The sequence below is a fragment of the Miniopterus schreibersii genome, assembly GCF_964146895.1.
Source record: "Miniopterus schreibersii genome assembly, chromosome: 2".
In the NCBI taxonomy this organism is placed as follows: Eukaryota; Metazoa; Chordata; class Mammalia; order Chiroptera; family Miniopteridae; genus Miniopterus; species Miniopterus schreibersii.
This window is the reverse complement of record NC_138102.1, coordinates 107,941,608-107,958,742: the sequence shown is the minus strand read 5'-3', so window position 1 is coordinate 107,958,742 and position 17,135 is coordinate 107,941,608. Positions and strand designations below refer to the sequence as shown.

Below are 17,135 nucleotides of genomic sequence, written 5' to 3'. Positions count from 1 at the left end.
AGAGGAAGTGCTTGAATGAAATGCACCACTTAACTCATGAAATGGTGAACAGAGCTCAGGAAGCAGGACTTACCTCCCTCCAAAAGCTGATGCATTCTAAATATTATGTATTTTTTCACTCTGCACTTCAGCCCTTCAGAGAACACAGGCTGACTGATGGGTGGAGGAAGTTAGGCGCACAGACAGCCTGGCCCAGTTCTGCTCAAGCCTTTCCACTAAGAACTTTCCTAGTGAGAAAGTAAGCAAGCCTCTGGGGACTAGAGGTAAGCTTGGGACTTACTGAGGTCTCAAACTGTTATCTGAAAAAATGGTATAAATTTTGGATTCTACTATGTTCATGCTTGGTTTTTAATATTAAAATGTTTAACCCCAGGCCCACCAGTGGGAAGGAGGCATGTCCATGCCTCTGTGGTTCAATAGGTTGATTTACAGAGCTCTGAAGGAGTTTGTATCCATGTAACCCAGTCTGACAGTGGTCTTGAATGGGCTGGCTATATAGTATCTGAAAAGGGCAAGAAGTTTCTCCAGTATGAAATGAGAGACTGGTTTGCAGTCCTGAAAAGCAAGGCATAGCCTGAGAGCCTTGGTGGTAACCCAGCAGTGACCTCTATCTACCCGAAACCAATAAGGGGGGACAAAAAGAGAGATGGGAGAAGTCTGGAGACCCACTGGTGGGCAATCAGCCAATCAGAGCAGGTCTATAAGTATCTGAAAAATGTTACAATGCCTGGGGTCGAACTCTTGTCACTGACATTTGTTTTTGTCTCTAGGGGTCGAGGAAGAGCTTGTCTTAAGCTGGTTAGGAGTCCTTGTTGCAAGGCAGCCTTAATAGGAGATACTCAGAAAAGGGAGGAAGCGAGTCATTTCTATAAACGTTAAGTTCTGTCTCTAGAGGATTCAAAAAGCATTCTCCACCTGGAGCTGCCCTGGAGGGGTCTTTTCAATCTGTGTTTTGGAAACCATGTTTCAAAAGCCAGCATTTTAAAAGCATATCTAAGAACTGTTTCAGAGGAGGATGGGGTTTGTTTTATCACCCCCTCAGCACTTCCCTGCGTCATTTCCTGGAGATGGTCATAAATGGCAAAGCAAAATACAGGTGGGTGGGTGAGAAAACCAGCAAGTGGCAGCCTTGGGCTCCCTGAGGTTTAACCTTCTGCTCAGCGTCCCCGGTGGGGGCATGGGCCACGGGGCCTGTCAAGCACATTATTCCTTAACTTAATATATTCCCACAGCACCGACATTCAGAATCTCCCTGGAACACCCAGAGGGGCCATCATAAAGTCCCCCTGCATTCCAGAGCCTCTCCATGGTGACTCACAAGGGCCTCAGAGCTGACACCCGCTCTGGAGCTGCCTTTAAACCAAAGGCCTTTTTCAAACAAAAAGATCTCAGGGCTGCAGCAAGGGTAGAGAGCAAAGTTCCCAGACCCACGTCAGCGCTTCCAGGTTCTAGTCCCAGCTCCACCACTACCTCCCTGCCCCCCAGGCTGGCTACCTCGGCCCTCTGTGCCCCCCTGACCTCTCAGAACCTCCCTGGCTCAGACCTTCTAAGGACTGGAAACCCCTACCAGCCGAATATGAGCTTCACTTCACCCTGGTCTGTCTCAGAACCTCTCTGCTCATTAGGAGCTTCAAATTCTGACAACCAGAATTACAGCCTCTGGGCCTCCCACAGGGCACACAGCATGGAAAATCTACGTCTAATAATAGTTCCTTCGGTTGGTATGACACTTTATTCTGTTCAAAGTGCCTTTTAATCCATTACCACCTGGAACAAAAGGGAAGTGAGAGGCAGGCGGGGCCGAGAGGCTTGTCAGGGCCCGTTCTCATGGTGGGGACCTCCTGCGTGGCCACTCCCCTCTAGGACAGCAGATCCCTGGCTTTAGTTGTCCCTTCTCTCTGTCCCTCCCAGCCCTAGCGTTAGCAGACACGAAAACTGGAGGAGAGGCAGCCTGGCGTGTACATAAATGGAAATGAAGCAACAATTCAGGTCCATTGGGAAGCCCATGCCATAAAGGAAAATTAGTAACCAGCCTGCCCCCCCCTTGCACCTGCTCGCGAAGTTCCTTCCCCTATTTTATGGCACACAGGCTTTTGAAACCTTAAGAGGAGGCCTCACCTGCTGGATTTTGTACTTCCTTGGATGTCGATCTTAGGAAACAGAAACCAACGACAAAAATACCTCTATACGTTATCATCAAATCAACTGTCTCTTTCTGAGCTGAAAAAGGAGACATCCGGTCTTAACCAAGAAGGTGGCTGTCACCTACCACGTCGGTGTTGGTGATCTTGGCCAGCAGCTCCACCAGGGCATCGCCGGTGAGCGAGCTCACTTCTTCATCCTGCTGCAGCCCACAGATGGCAGCTCCCACACTTCCAGTTGCAATCATCGATGGTGGGTACATGGCAAACTTGAAGTCTGCTAAAAAGGAGAGGGGTGGAAGGTCAGGGCACAGGAAGGACTGGGATCCAGGAGAGCCTCAGAAATAGACCAGGACCCGACAGACCCAACCTCTCCCGAGAATTCCCTTCACAGGACACCCTTCCTTTATTTGCCATCTCAATGGTGGCAGTTTCAGATTTAAAATGAAGACACCGTGGCAGGGAAGGCAGGGAATTCACAGAGGACTCAGGTTCCCAACCCCAGTGACACAATCCTATGAGGGGTTTTCAGCTCTGGTGGAGCAGGATGTTGAATAAGACACAGCGCCCTTTGGGGGTGATGGCAAGAGCAAAGCGGGCAGGTCTGAGACCTGTGTGGATAAGATAACCCATGTGCCATCCAAGTGAGACAAGCCGAGAGCTTTAGGTGGAAGGAGAGACTAGTATAAGCTCGTAAAATACTATGAAGAAAAACGTAACATCCTGATGTGACCATGCCATATTCCTTGGACTAATATGACCCAAAAGAAAAAAAAAAAAGATTTTATAAAGTAAGAGAAGCAGCAATGGTGGGGATGGGGGGACGGCGGCCAAGTCTCACACAATTCCTAACTTCTAGCCCAATGCCCAGACCCTCAGGACACTAGGAGAGTGCACAGGAATTTATCCAAGCACCCTAATCAGATGGATGAGTAGGTTTAGTGTTTAAGGCCTTAAGATCCCACTTTCTTGCTGGACAAAAAAAAAGAGTGGTTTGCTAGAGTAGTGCAAAATGAGGCAAATCTGTGGGGCCCAAACCCTCTCCGCTTCCATTTCTGCAAAAGCAAGTACAGAGGCGGCTCCTGTGCGGAGGGCTCAGCTGGGGAGCGTGGACACCTCCGTCTCCTCTGAGCACTCCCCCAAAGGGGCTGGGCCAAGATCACCACTGCTCTGTCCGTGGAGGGGGAAAATCCACACATCAGCCATATAGGGTGTGCACAATTATGGCCCTAATGTGGAGGAGAAACCCAAGACTTCTGAGTGTCTAAACTGTCCCCATCCCTGCCCTGTGTGGATACGTTAAGGAGGTTAGTGGTTCCTCCTGCATCTTTCAACAGTCCTGGCCTGGAGCAGACCTTCCTGGAGCAGTCTGCTATCTCCAGTGAATCTGCTGTGTGCAGGGGTAAGGGTGTAGAGGGAAGACATGGGTTGCACTTCAACTTATAGCAAAAACATTAGGTTGAACCTTCATAAAATAGTTCAGCCTCTTCTCTCCCCTTCTACCTGTACAATGCCTGATTACAACAGGCCACAGAAGCCCTTTTATCAGTGGCCCCCTGACCAGCACCAAGTTAGTGGTGTTCCTGGAGACACTGCTGGCTCACTGAACCACACTCATACCTCCCTCCCGGCTTGGCCGAATCCACGAACGCAGCAGGCCTGGCCATCTGACGGGCTGGCTCTCTCCCCTTAGCGCAGTCACCATTTCTACCTCTTGAGGGACATACTATCTCTGCCCAAAACTTGCTGTCCACTAGCTCCTCCAGCGGATGCTAACAGCGCCAACCTCCCTGCTCCTGCTCTGCTGTAGGTCTCTGCCCCAGGCGGTCACAGGAGCCTTTCTCTGCCCAATAACCTCATTAGCTTCCCACTGCGACACTCACAATGCACAGGAGGAAGCCAACCCATGGCCCTGGGCCCAAGAAGACCTGGGTGGGAGCATCTGGCAGGGAAAGGCAGGAGGGTATCCCTGGCTTCTCCCTCCACTCAGGCCTCAACCAAGAGGCACACCTCACACACATGCCTATCTTGCTTGTCCCTCTGTATGCAAAACCAACCCTTATTTTTAGCAAATTAACTGCTGGAAGCCAGGAGGTATCTACAGGTGGTCCTGTGGTGCAGCAGGCACTAGAGTTGTCCAGGACTATCTCTTTTTCTTGTTTTGCTAGGAAAACAGAGGGGAGTCCTGGGGACACTGTCCCCTACCTCCCGGAACTGGGGAGCACCGTGTGCATGAACCCACCTGCCTCTCGACAGCTCAGAGCACTCCCATGGCCAGAGGAGCTGCTGGTAGTTACGCTGCTCATTGCCACTCTCTGTGGCAGCACACCAGTGTCTTCCAGAGCCCGGAGCAGCTGCCCAGCTCACCTTCTTAGTCAGACAGGAGGTGATGTTAGCACTAAAAAGCTAGGTCTAGGCTGTGGGTCCTTGAACAAGTCACTTCTTCCCTTGGAACCCCATTAAGATCAGCGTTTTTCTCACCTCCTGTTGCAGCTCATTAATGGGTCATGAAACTCATCAGTGGGGCATGACCAGTGTTTCTGGTTGTTGTTTAATGGAACACATGAGGATAGTGAGTGTAATAAGAGTAAATACCATTATGAGGAACTTTTGTATCAGTCTGATGTATTTGTGTGTCTCTTGAGTTGTGTTATAAAGTATATTTCTTCCTTCAAGGGTTAGGTCAAAAAGTTTAAAGATCTCAGGCTAGCTCATCTCCCAGGTGCCTTCCAGCTCTAATTTGCTTTTACTCAAATATCTGAAATAGGAATGACTCGTCCTAGCCAGTGCGGCTCAGGTGGTTGGAGCGCCATCCCGCACACCAAGGTTGCGGGTTCAGTTCCCTATCAGAGCACAGAGGTTGCCGTTCGGGGTTCGATCACCGGTCAGGGCGCATATGGGAGGCAACCATACTATGTTTCTTTCACACGGATGTTGCTCTCTCCCTCCCTTCCTCTCTCGCAAAAAATCAACAAAAACATATCCTCACGTGAGGATTTAAAACAAAAACAAACAACAACTCCCAAGGAAAAAAGCAAGGAAGAGAGGACAGAATGCAGCAGCCAGCAGTTACAAGGCCCCTCCTTCCACATGGCATCAGGGGCTGCCCCAGCACCACCTCAGGGACGTCCCCTCCGTTGGGAAACAGCAGAGAGAAAAAAACACTAGAATGAAACATCTGAAGGGTCGTGTCCTTGCACTAGCCCTAATTAGCCAACCCCCCACGCTCACCTATGGAACTCTACCCAACCCATGTAGCCATTCTTGGAAACCTTAAAGCTTTGGCCATGTAAGTGGATTGAGAAAGGCTCCCAGTATCATTTGGGGGTGTGTGTGCAGAAACATGCACGGGTGTTAATATTAGGGCCTTTCATAAATATGTAAACACATATATACACATGCATAGGGATGAACTAGGAGTGTACACAGAAAATGTATACAAATTTTACTACCATTAGGTTGGGGAAATAAAATCTTGTAAACTTTCTTCTAGTACTATTTTACTTTAGCAAACAGAAACCAAGTAAAAATCTCGCAAAAATCTCTAAATCTCTTGGTCAAAAATTCCAAGAGGCTTTATCTTGGTGCAGAAGGCCCACTCAGGGCCAGGTTCTATCTCCACCCTCAGCTGCCTACCTGGAAAGGTGAGATTTTTGTGACTTCCCGAGACTCCTCCTCCTGAAGCAGAGTGAGAAGCAATGAACTGGCCAGTGATACATTCCAACTGAGTTATTGCAACGTGATCCTCCCTGCCCCAGGCAACATGGATGGTTCCCACAGGATGTAAAACACAGTAACGGGGTAAAGCACGGTGCATTCCAAATGAATAGGGGTACACATGGTAACTTGTAAAGAAACTTCTCAAAGAAAGGAGGTACTCAAGTGGATAGAAACATTGGAGAGAGTTAGGAGGACTCTCCAAGGAGATGGGTAGAATGTGGACAGCAGAGCCAAGAAGCTCCAAGAATTGTAAAGTAGAATGCATGAAGACTGATGTCCCCCCACCTACAGCTGTGTGGAGTTGGGCAAGTTACTTGACCTCTCTGAGCCTGTTTTCTCACCTGCAGATAAGGATAATAATTCTACCCACCTCATTGGGTTGTTCTGAGGATTAACTAAAATAATCCATGTAAAAGCACAGTGCCTGGCTCACGTAGCAATCTGTCAGCCGCCACCACTGTTCTCATCACTGGAACCTCCTGTGGGATTGTGATGGCAGTTCTCATACTTGGAGAGTCTGCTCAGCAGATGTGAGGAGAAAGGTACCCAGCATCCCTGGACTGCAGGCAGATGCTGAGTGAGAGGAGGCTGGCGAGAATGAGGGCTCTGTGCTACCTGGAGAATCTTTCACTATCAGCTGTGGATGCATCTCAGAAATGACCTCATCCAGGCCCCAAAGCCTCCTGCTGGTTTGTCAGGAGTGGGAGAAACTGAGGCCTCCACAGGGGAATACATAGTCACAAGCATACAAGGAATGAAAGACAGAAGGTGGAAACTCTCCTCCCAGTACAGTCCATATTCATTCACATATGGTTCACCCAGAGCCAAGGAACTAGAAGCCTCTGGCACAAGCTCCCAGCTCCTGGTGAGGTAGTGGGGTTAGGGGCACACCTGAGGGGAATCCAGCTTTAGGGGTGAACAAAGGCAGTTCTGATGCTATCTGTTTGCTCATCCATATGGTAGGGCTGGTGAAGTATTAATAACAATGTAAAATTCATCTATTTGAAACATTTCCTTTTACCAGTGAATCAATGAAGTCTTGAGAGGTTAAGTGATTTTTCTAATGTCTAATGCTGGGCTGGGGTTAAGATCAAGACTTTTGGACTCTGGATCCAGCTTACCAGAAGGTGAACACTCCTCAAGGCCACCTTCCACATCCCAGTAAGGAATACAGGGTCCTCTTTCCTATCAAAAGTGGAAGTGGAAGAAAAGCCACAAAGAGTGAGCCTTGGCTCAAGGGTCAAAGAGATGGGTACTAGTCTCTGCCATGGCACCAGAATGCTGCGTGACCTGCACAAGCCACCCAAGGACACCACAGGATCCTTCATCTGTGCAAGGGCAGTGAGATGTGCTCATATCTGTCAGGTTGGTATTTGTACTTCTTGGTAAGATTTCACTGAAGAAATAGTTATGAGCTTAACAGGTTTAAAAGCAGGGATTCCATGGCCTTGCGGGTAAATTTAGCGCAGATGGTTTTGGCCCTGGCCACCAAGGCCTTGAAGCACAAAAGCAACTGCTCTGCTTGTGCTCACCACTAGGGGGCGAGAGACCCTTGTCCTGAGGCTAAAGAGAAACAGAATTAAACTCCCCCCTCAGGCATTTTCCTGCCCCCCCCCAACCTGCAGTGAGGTGGAAGTTTAGAAGGCCAGAACCCAGGTGGCTCAGTGGCCAATGAATGACACTGGCAGCACACACCTCGCCTGCTACCCCCAGAATAGGCTCAGCACACGCTGTCCTTGTGGGACGGGACTGCCATGACAAGCTAATGCCAATTTAACTCCAAAGGCCCAGGGGGGAGGAAGAGGGGAGGAAGGCTGGAGAAGGGAAGCAGCCTGCTCCCCATTCGTCTGACAGCCAGATGGGAAGTGAGAGAGCCCCAGTCACACTGCCTGTCCCCAAGGAAGCTCTTACAGAACCGAGACTCAGGTTCCTCCCAGTTCAACTCTCTGCTTCCCCTCAGCCCCATGACCTCTCAGCTGTGGAGGCAGCTAGAGACTCACAGCTGGAAAGGTGGTTTCAAGTCTTCCTTCCGGGCAACCATAAAGGGCCAAATCATGGGCCCTCTCTGGGTCTCCAGTGTCTCCCTAGAACTGTACCTGGTGACGCAAAGACATGAAACATCTTTTGGTAAAGCTAGAAGGGCCGGGCGAGCACATGGTTATCACTATCATCATCAAGGAGCTCAGGCCTTGGGAAGGGAACCCAGGGAGGAGCTCTCCCGTAGGTGACACAAATAGCTAAGCGGAGCATCTTGAGGTGGGGCTCCTAGGCAAAAAGAGCTGGGAGATGTGGGGTGCCATGGGTAGGGAGGTTAAGCACCTCCTCCCTGACCCCTACACCAACTTCAAATTCAATGCCATTGGCTCTTCTAGACGAACTGGAATCATCTGCTGAGCATGATTTCATGCATCAAGAATCCCCCAAAGCAGCCCAGCCGGGAGTGGCTCAGCGGTTGAGCATCGACCTAGGACCCAGGAGATCGAGGTTTGATTCCTGGTCAGGGCACATGCCCGGGGTGCGGGCTCGATCCCCAGTTGGGGGTGTGCAGGAAGGCAACTGATCAATGATGACTCTCTTATCACTGATGTTTCAACTCTCTCTCCCCCTTCCTCTCTCTGAAATCAATAAAGATATATTTAAAAAAATAAAAATCTCCCAACGCAGGAGTGCTATCCGGAGTCATCTGAAATGTCTACTTTCCTTGCCTGCAGACCTGGGGGGCCTCGACCATGAGAGCTACGCCAGGGGGTGCCGAGGCTCAGTTCCGCTGCCCCAGGATCAAAGCCCTAAGGAAAGGGAATCCAGGAGCTAGTAGTTACGAAGGCCTCACCTTCACAGCCGTGCCTCCACCGACCAGGACATCTCAGAGAGGGACACCAGGCAGTTTGAGGCAATCTCTTCCAGAAGCCATTTTTGGCTGAACAGGGAAGGGAAGGGATGGAGGGCACCTTTCCGTCTCGCCACCATCTTACCCTTCAGCCCCAAAAGGAAGGCTGACTCCCTGCTACCCTCCTCGTGGCCCCACGGTGCTCTCCGGCTCCCTCTTCCCCTTTTGCACACATTCGCTCTCCACAGGCTGCACAACCACTGCCAGCTCTTTCACAACCAGCTTTCCCCATAAACAGCCGCAGAGCCTGCGGCTGGCTACCACCTCCTCCAGACCCTGCGGGCCTCCAGGCCTTGGCCGCAGGTGCTTCTTCAGCTCCATGAAGACCCAGGGTTGGGGGAGGGACAGAGATGTGATGTGGAACAGCAGGCTGGAGGGGCTCGGTCACCTACCTGTGGTTCGCATTTACCCTGTGCCCGCTACTTACCAGACAGTCCTGGGTGCTCACCCATTTGTCACACTCTGGCCCTAGAATGTGGAATTTCATCTAACTAGAGGGTGTTTTCTCCAAAAACACCCTGTGGCTTTTATACTGTCTGTCCGACTGCATAAACCTGCACACGGTAGGGATACTGCATGACTCGGTCATTCAAACCACTCAAGGGCTGCTCAGAGAAAGAGATAGGAACATCCTTTCTAGGCCCAGAACACTTCTGAGAATCTTCTTTTGCTCTGACTAGTTCACACCTGAGGCTTAGGTGTGAGGTGTTCTTTGGTGAGAGGTGTTCTTTCTCCTATCTGTCCCCAACCCCTGCCCAAAGCCAGCTCGTCATGACTTCCTCTGCCTCCCCTCAGACCTCTGTCCTCAGTCCCCGAATCCCAGGCTCCCTACTCTGGCCCCAAAGTTGGCAGCCACCCCAAGGATCTGGGTAAGAAGGCCAGGAGTGGGGGATGGGATCCCCAATTTTAGAGAATGGGCCTTTACAGAACCTGGGGATCTGACCATGCCTGGATTATTCCACTCACCAGCCCTACCCCAATCAGCAATCAGAGAAGAGAAATGGGTGGACAGACCCCAAAAGATCTGTCAGTCAAGAGACAAGGTCAAAGCACAGCTCTGGCTACCAACAGCTGGGTAATGGGGAGCTTAGGGTCGGGGTCAGCTGTCCTAGGGTCAGAGGAAAAAAGGACTGGTTGACCCCTCCCCCCCCATAGTAAATCATGACAAGGGAGAGGAAAGGGACAGCCGGGCCTGGGAGACAAAATGACAAGTCAATGAGATCTGACCTCTAGGGCCCAGGCTAGACAGCAGAAGGAAGGAAGCAGAAGAAAGGCTACTATCTAAACGCAGCAAGAATCCAGGGGGCTCTGAAGAATGGCCCCCGCGGCTGCAGGGAGGGCAGCTAACTCTCCCACAAAGGCGCACAAGGGCACCCACACACACACCCACCATGAGGTCTGGTCTGGACCTGGAAGGACCAAAGAAAAACAGCAAAAGGAATCCTGAGCCCTGGAATCAAGTGGGTGGCATGGGATCCTCTATTCAAGCCAGCGAAGGCAGAGCACGGGAGTCCCACCGGGGCTGGCTGAGGGCAGCTTGAAGGGTAATCATATCCATCTCAGCCAGAACAGTGAAAGCGGGAGACGGTGGCCCTTTCAATTAGCACCACAGCACACTGTCCTGCACATTCCTTGGTTTGCAAAGTACTTCCCTGCATATCCTCTGCTTTTCATTTTCTTACCACCCTGGAAAGGCTGCAGAATCATGTATCTATAGGTGTGTTTTGCACATGAAGAAGCTGAGGTTCAGATAGTTGAGCAGCCTGTCCAAGGTCTCCCCAGTGATAAGTAGCAAAGCCTGACCTTTTGACTGTGAACACCAAACATATACACTATTGCATACTATAAGACCATCTGAGCACACTTAGAAATAACATGTAACAAGATATTGAAAAAGTTACACCCCCCCATCCCCGAGTCCCACCTCTCGGCCAACGTGAGCTAAACTCCCCTCCCAGCAAAAGGTCTTTACCTAACATTTCTGGCTGTGAAAATATGAATTCCTGACATCTTTCCCCTGCACAATTAAGGTTCCAGGTTCTCTCCCATGGCCACTACCAGGAAGAAAATGGTAGACTGGCCAAGGTTCAGTTTAATGAGACAGGATCAAACCACACTGCCTTTAGTTTATTGGGAAAATGCAATACAAACGGGCCCACAAGAACTATGTATCAATTGTGGGACCAACATGGTGAGTGGAAAGATTTTACCATGAAAAAGCCAGTTGCCGTTGCTATATTAAGGCTGCAGGCGAAGTCAAAACAGCAGCACACGGACGAGGGCATCAGAACCCAGCAGGAAAAGTGAGTCCCTGCTGAAAGCCAACCAGGTTCACTCCCCCACCCAGCAGAGGGGAACAGCCAGGAGGGAACAAATGCCCTACAGTAAGAAGAATTCCTTTGGCCTCCCTCACCACTTATCAGGGCAGACAGTGTATTTATCTTGACAGTGTTCCTTTCACCTGTATTTGCTCCCACCCCCAAATTTCCTCTTGGGCTTATCTCCAAACCATCCTTTTCCTCAAAAGATTAAAGATTTAAACACAACCAGAGGACGGTATATATAATCTGCAAAGAGCACTTTAGACATCATAAAGAATTTTTTAACAGGCACTACTTTTTTTTCCTTACCACACCTGTCCTCATAAACCATTTATGGGTTTAGTAGAAAAACAGAATATGCCAGTTTACATAAAGGAAAAACAGTCCAGGAATGAAACCTTGGACTCTGTATTACTGGAGACCACCCCTCCCCTAAGCCCCAAACTCAGTCTGCCTCCCCTTGACCACCCCCCAAAGGGCTAACTGGACTCTTCAGTACCCGCCCGCCCCAGCCTGCTCATACCGGTGGCGCACAGAGCAATGAAGGTCTGTGCGTGCTTGCGGACCACAGACACCTTCTCACTGGGCTGGGGCAGCCTGCGGAGGATGGGCTCGATGAAGTCGTGAGGAGTGACGGCCGCCAGGTTCCACTTCAATTTCCCCAGCACCACCAGCTCCCACTCCTGGTGGGGAAGGGAGGAGAGAAGAGTATAAAACCCACAGGCCGACCTGGTATTGTGGGGAACTGGGGGACTAGGATCCAGACGGTTTTAATGATTAGGACGCTGCTGGATTGTAAGGCCCCCCATTGGTCAAAGTGCTCCTCAAGCTTTGAAGTTGCTGACGGCTCTTCTTATGCTCCAAATGTCAGGCTCCGCTGAAAATAATGAGCGCTCAGGTAGTGGCTGCCAAGATTCTACTTTCTTCTATTTTTTTCCCTCCCCAGCTCCCCCATCCCCACCCAACTCTGACTTCCATGCAATGCTGTTGCCTGGCCCCCCCAGAACGTTGAACCTACAGCACGATGCTGCCAAGGTCATTATGGCCCTTTGGGAGTAATTTATTATATATGTCTCCATCACTGGGTGAAGTCTCTTTAATCCTCATGGAAAAATGATGCACACAGATAAAACTCAAAATAAGGTTCCTTGGCCCAAATCCTTGGCAACCAATTAGCTTGCTTATAGTTGGTGCCAAAAAGTGCTATTTTTCTCTCTGCTAAAACTTTCCCCTCAACACATAATGCAGAAATCTTGGGGCAATGACACTCAGCCACAGGGCACCCTTCCACCTAAAATGTTTCATAGCCTTTTGCCATCAAGACTGAAGGACCAGGAGAGTCATGAGCAACCCCACTGTGCACCTGGAGGTAGTTCAGGGTAAGGTAGAGGTACTTGTCAAGAGTGACAGGGCCTCTTAGTGCAAATGCTGAGGAGGGAAAATACAACCTTGTCTCTTTTGGGCCTTTTGCCAGTAGCCAACCTTGGAAAAAACAAAACAAAACACAAAAACCTTGCTTTTCTCCTTTATTGAGATGCTTCTGGGGAATTGTGTTCAAAGGGCAACAGGCCAAAAAGAACACCTTAAAAATGTGTAATTGTAGGAAAAATGGGCCTATCAATTGATCATTTTCAGAAGCAGGAGAGGCAGAACCCAGCTTGTCATGTACCCTGCTCTCCCATTCCCTAAGAACACTGAGCGGGCTCTCTTCCATCTGCTACGCCAGCCATGGGGCCCTGTCTTGCTCCTGCAGCATTGACTGGCTGTGGGCCTGGGCTCACTCCCTTCCCGGGGCTCAGCTTTCCCAGTTGTAAAATATGATGACTCCTCAAGACCCTGACTTCTGGGATCCAGAGACAGGGAATGGAAAAGGCATACTTGTTTGGAGCAATATAAATTAGCCTGGTTGGTCCTGGAAAAATGGGGGTGTCTTAAAAAACACCTCAGTCTACCATCACATTGAAACAAATGAACCACATGGAAGATTAGTTTTCCTGGTCTCCCGGGAGAAAAACAAACTGGTTGCCAACTCGAACAATTTTTTTCTTTACAAAATCTAAAGACTGCCTTGGCTTTTTACAGTGTTGGGGCAAAACAAAATCCCTGATAAGGCTACTAAATAACCCGTGTCTTCTGAGATGTCTTGAAATTCCAGCTCTTTCTTCTCCCAGGGGAATGTGAATATAAACCTCTCATCTTGTACCATTATTAAAGGAAGCAGATCTCCCAGTAGAAAGCACCTTTCTGGGCCTCTCGGACCAAACCAGAAGCAGCTGAAATCTGGCAGCGGTTCAAAGGTGAAGTCATTCAGGCCCCTCTACATTCTCGGCAATTCCTCCCCCACCCTTGCACATGTCTGCCACTAGATGGCAGCACAGCCCCAGAAAGGAAGGCCTCTCACAAAGAGCTCAGTCCTAGCAGCCAGTCAGCTCTGTGGACTTTGTGCAGGCCTTGCCAGTAAGGAGGGAGAAAGGGCGGTAGGAGGTGGGGGGGGGGGGGGGGCGAGGGGCCTTTTTCTAAACCCTAGGAGGGAGAAAGGTGTGCAGACCACTGAAGGTGGGTCGCTCTACCATTCCACTGCTGCAACATGGACGTCTTAAGTGTGAAGCTGCAGAGAAAAAGAGTTAGATTAGGTGGCAAAAAGGTTTGCTGGCAGAAATCCAGTCAAGATAGGACCCCTGTGGTTGTAGAGATCACAGCCCCAACCTGAGGCAGGAGCCCATGTCTCAGATTCCTCCAATGAGGGCCACGTTGTGACTTTGATCAAAAGTCAGTGAGCTATTTAGTGAACAGCTACTATGTGCAGGTATCTTGGGACTTTATAGCTATATATAAGGCACTACCTTTGAACCTCAAGTTCTTAGGGGGCACACCACACACATTCCTATCACATGAACACATTCCTGTCTTGTAGTTGGACTGTTTTTTCAGGATTCAGTGACTGAAAATTTAGAATTTTATTAAAATACTATCGTCGTGTTCCATGCCTCCCCTGCGCACACACACACACAGCAAATGAATCTCACCAATACAAATCTCCCTGAGGATCTTATTTGTGGATGTAACCTCAGTACTCAGCACAGTGTCCCGCACACAGTGGGAACACATAAAAAAATCTCTTAAAAGAAATATCTCCCCCATACGTGTGAACATTCCAGTGGTGGGTAATTCTGCATCGTAAGGATCTGACTGGAGAACCGTGATAGAAGTGTAAGAGGCCAGAAGAGAGCTAGGAGAGGGCTGGAAGAGAGGGACAGGATGAAAGGGAGGGAGAAAGGGGACGGTCGTTACCAGCAGTTCCTGAGGCTTGATGGAGTTGTCCGTGTAAATGCACAACTTTTCTGCCGTCAGCGGAATGGTCTCTTTGAGCTTTGAGGCCAGGAACATGCAGACAGCACCCAGGAGCTGAAGGTGGGTCTTAGGGGTTGGGACCCCAGCCAAGAAGCGGTCCAGGTAATTCATGGCCAAAGGGAAGACCTCCTCCTCACACTTCTGCTCCTCACAGACCTACAGTGTGGGAAAGAGTCGGAGGAAGGGGGGATAAAACAATATCAGGAAAAGAGGGGAAAAATGAAAAAAATCATAAGTCTATGGAAATTACCAAAAAATATTTATTTTTTTTTTTGTGGGTGGGAAGTAGAATATGTGATAAGAATAAAGATGAGGAAATTGGGGTAAATCTAAATAGCCCATCCGTGCTGGGGGATTCCCCAAAAGCCTGAAAAAAAGAAAAAAAGAGAGAGAGGTGAAATTAAATATACAAAACGGGGAGGCGAAGAAATGCGCAGCGACCGCCCGCAGCTCCACGCCGCTCCCTCTGGCTACTCACTTCTCCGCTCCCTCTAACTCAGTCACTCTCTTTTTTGGATTTCGTCATCTTTTCAAAAAATCAATAAAAATATTCTGGAGGCTCCGGGGGTCTTCTTCTTGGTCCCATCCGGACCCCCAGACCCTGCTCTATCATTCCCGACAATTGGAAAAAATGTCCCGGGGGGTCCCCGCGGTCCAGGCGCCGCAATTGGGGGGGTGGGTGGGAAGAGGTGGGGGAGGGAGGGGGAGGGCCGAGAGGAGGAAGAGCGCCGCGGCCGCGGAGTCGGAGCGAGGGGGGACGCTTTCAAAAAATAATTAAAAATCGAGGAAATATCCTAGAGAAGCCCTTTTGGCGTGAAAACCCCAAAGAGGATCCAGGCTTCCCGAAATGGAGGTTTCGGGTGCCGGGAAGGTCTGTTTCTCGATCCCTGGGGCTTTGGATCCCGAGGGGAAACTTGGAGGGGTGAGCGCGGCGGCGCGAGTGTCCGGCTGCGGCCCACAAGGGCAGAAACGAGGGGACACGGTGACGAGCTGGGGGAAAAACGAGGACCCGGGAGCCGCCGGAGAGAGGCACGGGGGCTCTGACCGCTTCTTTAGGGGTGCCCCGTATCCCCCCCTACACACACCTCCTCCCCTCCCCTTCCTACCCCACCCAAATCTCCGCGCCGAGGAAACTGGAAAGCCAAACTGTAAGTAACCATTGTGAGGCGGGGGCTGGGGGCGAGGGCGCCGAGAGGAGCGCCGTGGCCGCGATAATGGGGTGCGAGGGGGAGCGGGCGATGTTTTCCAGCCTCTCCAACCAGAGTTTTGCAAAGCAACATGGCGAAACCACGGCAGGTCCAGAGCTGTGCATACGTGGGCACAGGGCTTGCTCTGGGCAAAGATTTGGAGCAAGGGTAAAAAAGTGGGTCTTTTGGTCTCCCCTAGAACACAAACGTTTCTCCAGCGTGACTTCCGGGGCTCCTAAATTCCCCGTTCCCCTCTTCCTCCCTCCCCCTCCCCCCTTAAGTGCCAACGCGGAGTCACGACCACATGCGGGGACCTGAGGCTGGGACGAATTTGCCCTAGCCTTCGGGGGGCCGCTTTTTTTTTTTTTTTTTAAACTTCTGGGTCCTGATTTCACGGTCCTACTCCCTCCTTAAGCGCACCGAAGGCTGCCGCCGCTTCGCCAAGGACAGGTCGGAATGGGGGTGGGAAGACGCAGCAGCCACATGCAAGCGCACACGCGCGGGATGCTCCCCCACCCCCACCCCGGACAGCCTCGTTTCTCCCAGATTTTCCTCCTTCCGCCCCCTCCTCCTCCCCCGGTTAATATTAGCATCCCGCAAGGAACGGAAATAAAGCCACGCGTCTCGCCAAAGGGCTCGGGGTAACCTCGCACTCAGGGGCGGGGAGGCGGGAGAGGCGGCTGTCCTCTCCCAGTTTTAGGGCCCCAACGTGGTGGTGGTGGGGGAGAGAATGCGGGTGGGAACAGACCGCGTGGATCTGCAGACCTACCTCCAGCATCCAGGTGGCCACCATCCTGCGCATGTAGGGCTGGATGTCCTTCTGCACGCATTTGAAGTAGGAGCACTGGGGAAGGTAGCGCTCCTCGATGGTGAGCAAGTTCTGCAAAACGCGGTCGTCGTGGAGCAGGTTGCCGTCGGGCACAGCCCTGCGGACGCGGTCCACCTCGCAGCACAGCAGCTCCATGGCCAGCCGGGTGCCCGCTCGGTCCCCTGCTTTCTCCGGACTTGGAAAAGTTTTTTGAAGGGGGGAGGGGAAAGGGTTCCCCTTACCTCCTTCCTTTGGCTAAGTGGGGTTTTCGGGGGGAAAGTTAAGGGCCGAGAGGGGAGCAGAAGGAGAAGAGAGAAAAGGGATGGGCGATGGGAGAGGAGAGCCGCGGGGTCCGCTGACTCTGCCTGCCCTCCCCTCCAAATTGCCTCGCTCTCCCCAGCTCGCTCTCCTCTTCTGCTCGGCGAGGCGGTGACGCAAACTGGCTGGGCAGTTCTCCTCCCTCTCGCCGCGCTCCCCTCCCCGGTTCCTCCTCCCCTTCCCTCCCCTCCTTTCAATCTCTCCCTCCCTCTCTCCTTTCCCCTCTTGTTATTAAGGAGAACAGCAGCTGGCCCGACCTAACTTCAAACGCGGTCCCCCGCTCCCCCACCCCTCTCCTTAGCTCTCGGAGGCCCTCTCCCTCCATCCAGCCTCTCATGCCAGGGGCCCCGGATAGGGGAACCCACAAAAAAACACCGGTTCCTATTTATTCCCTTTAATTTC

At 51.1% G+C, this 17,135-nt stretch overlaps 1 protein-coding gene across 2 annotated transcripts in view; it reads right to left on the bottom strand.

Moving 5' to 3' along the window:
• Positions 1-16,841, bottom strand: part of CCND2 (cyclin D2) — a 28,189-nt gene extending 11,348 nt beyond the window's left edge. Inside the window, exons 1-4 of one of the 2 annotated variants that reach the window (XM_081127616.1) lie at positions 16,377-16,841; positions 14,361-14,576; positions 11,593-11,752; positions 2,270-2,421 (exon numbers count right to left, since the gene is read on the bottom strand). In XM_081127616.1, the coding sequence (XP_080983742.1) occupies positions 2,270-2,421; positions 11,593-11,752; positions 14,361-14,576; positions 16,377-16,571 (723 nt within the window). In that variant the 5' untranslated portion in view covers positions 16,572-16,841. The remainder of the gene's footprint in view (positions 1-2,269; positions 2,422-11,592; positions 11,753-14,360; positions 14,577-16,376) is intronic. The other variant, XM_081127617.1, reaches the window with a different exon arrangement.
• Between the last annotated feature and the right edge of the window lie 294 nt (positions 16,842-17,135).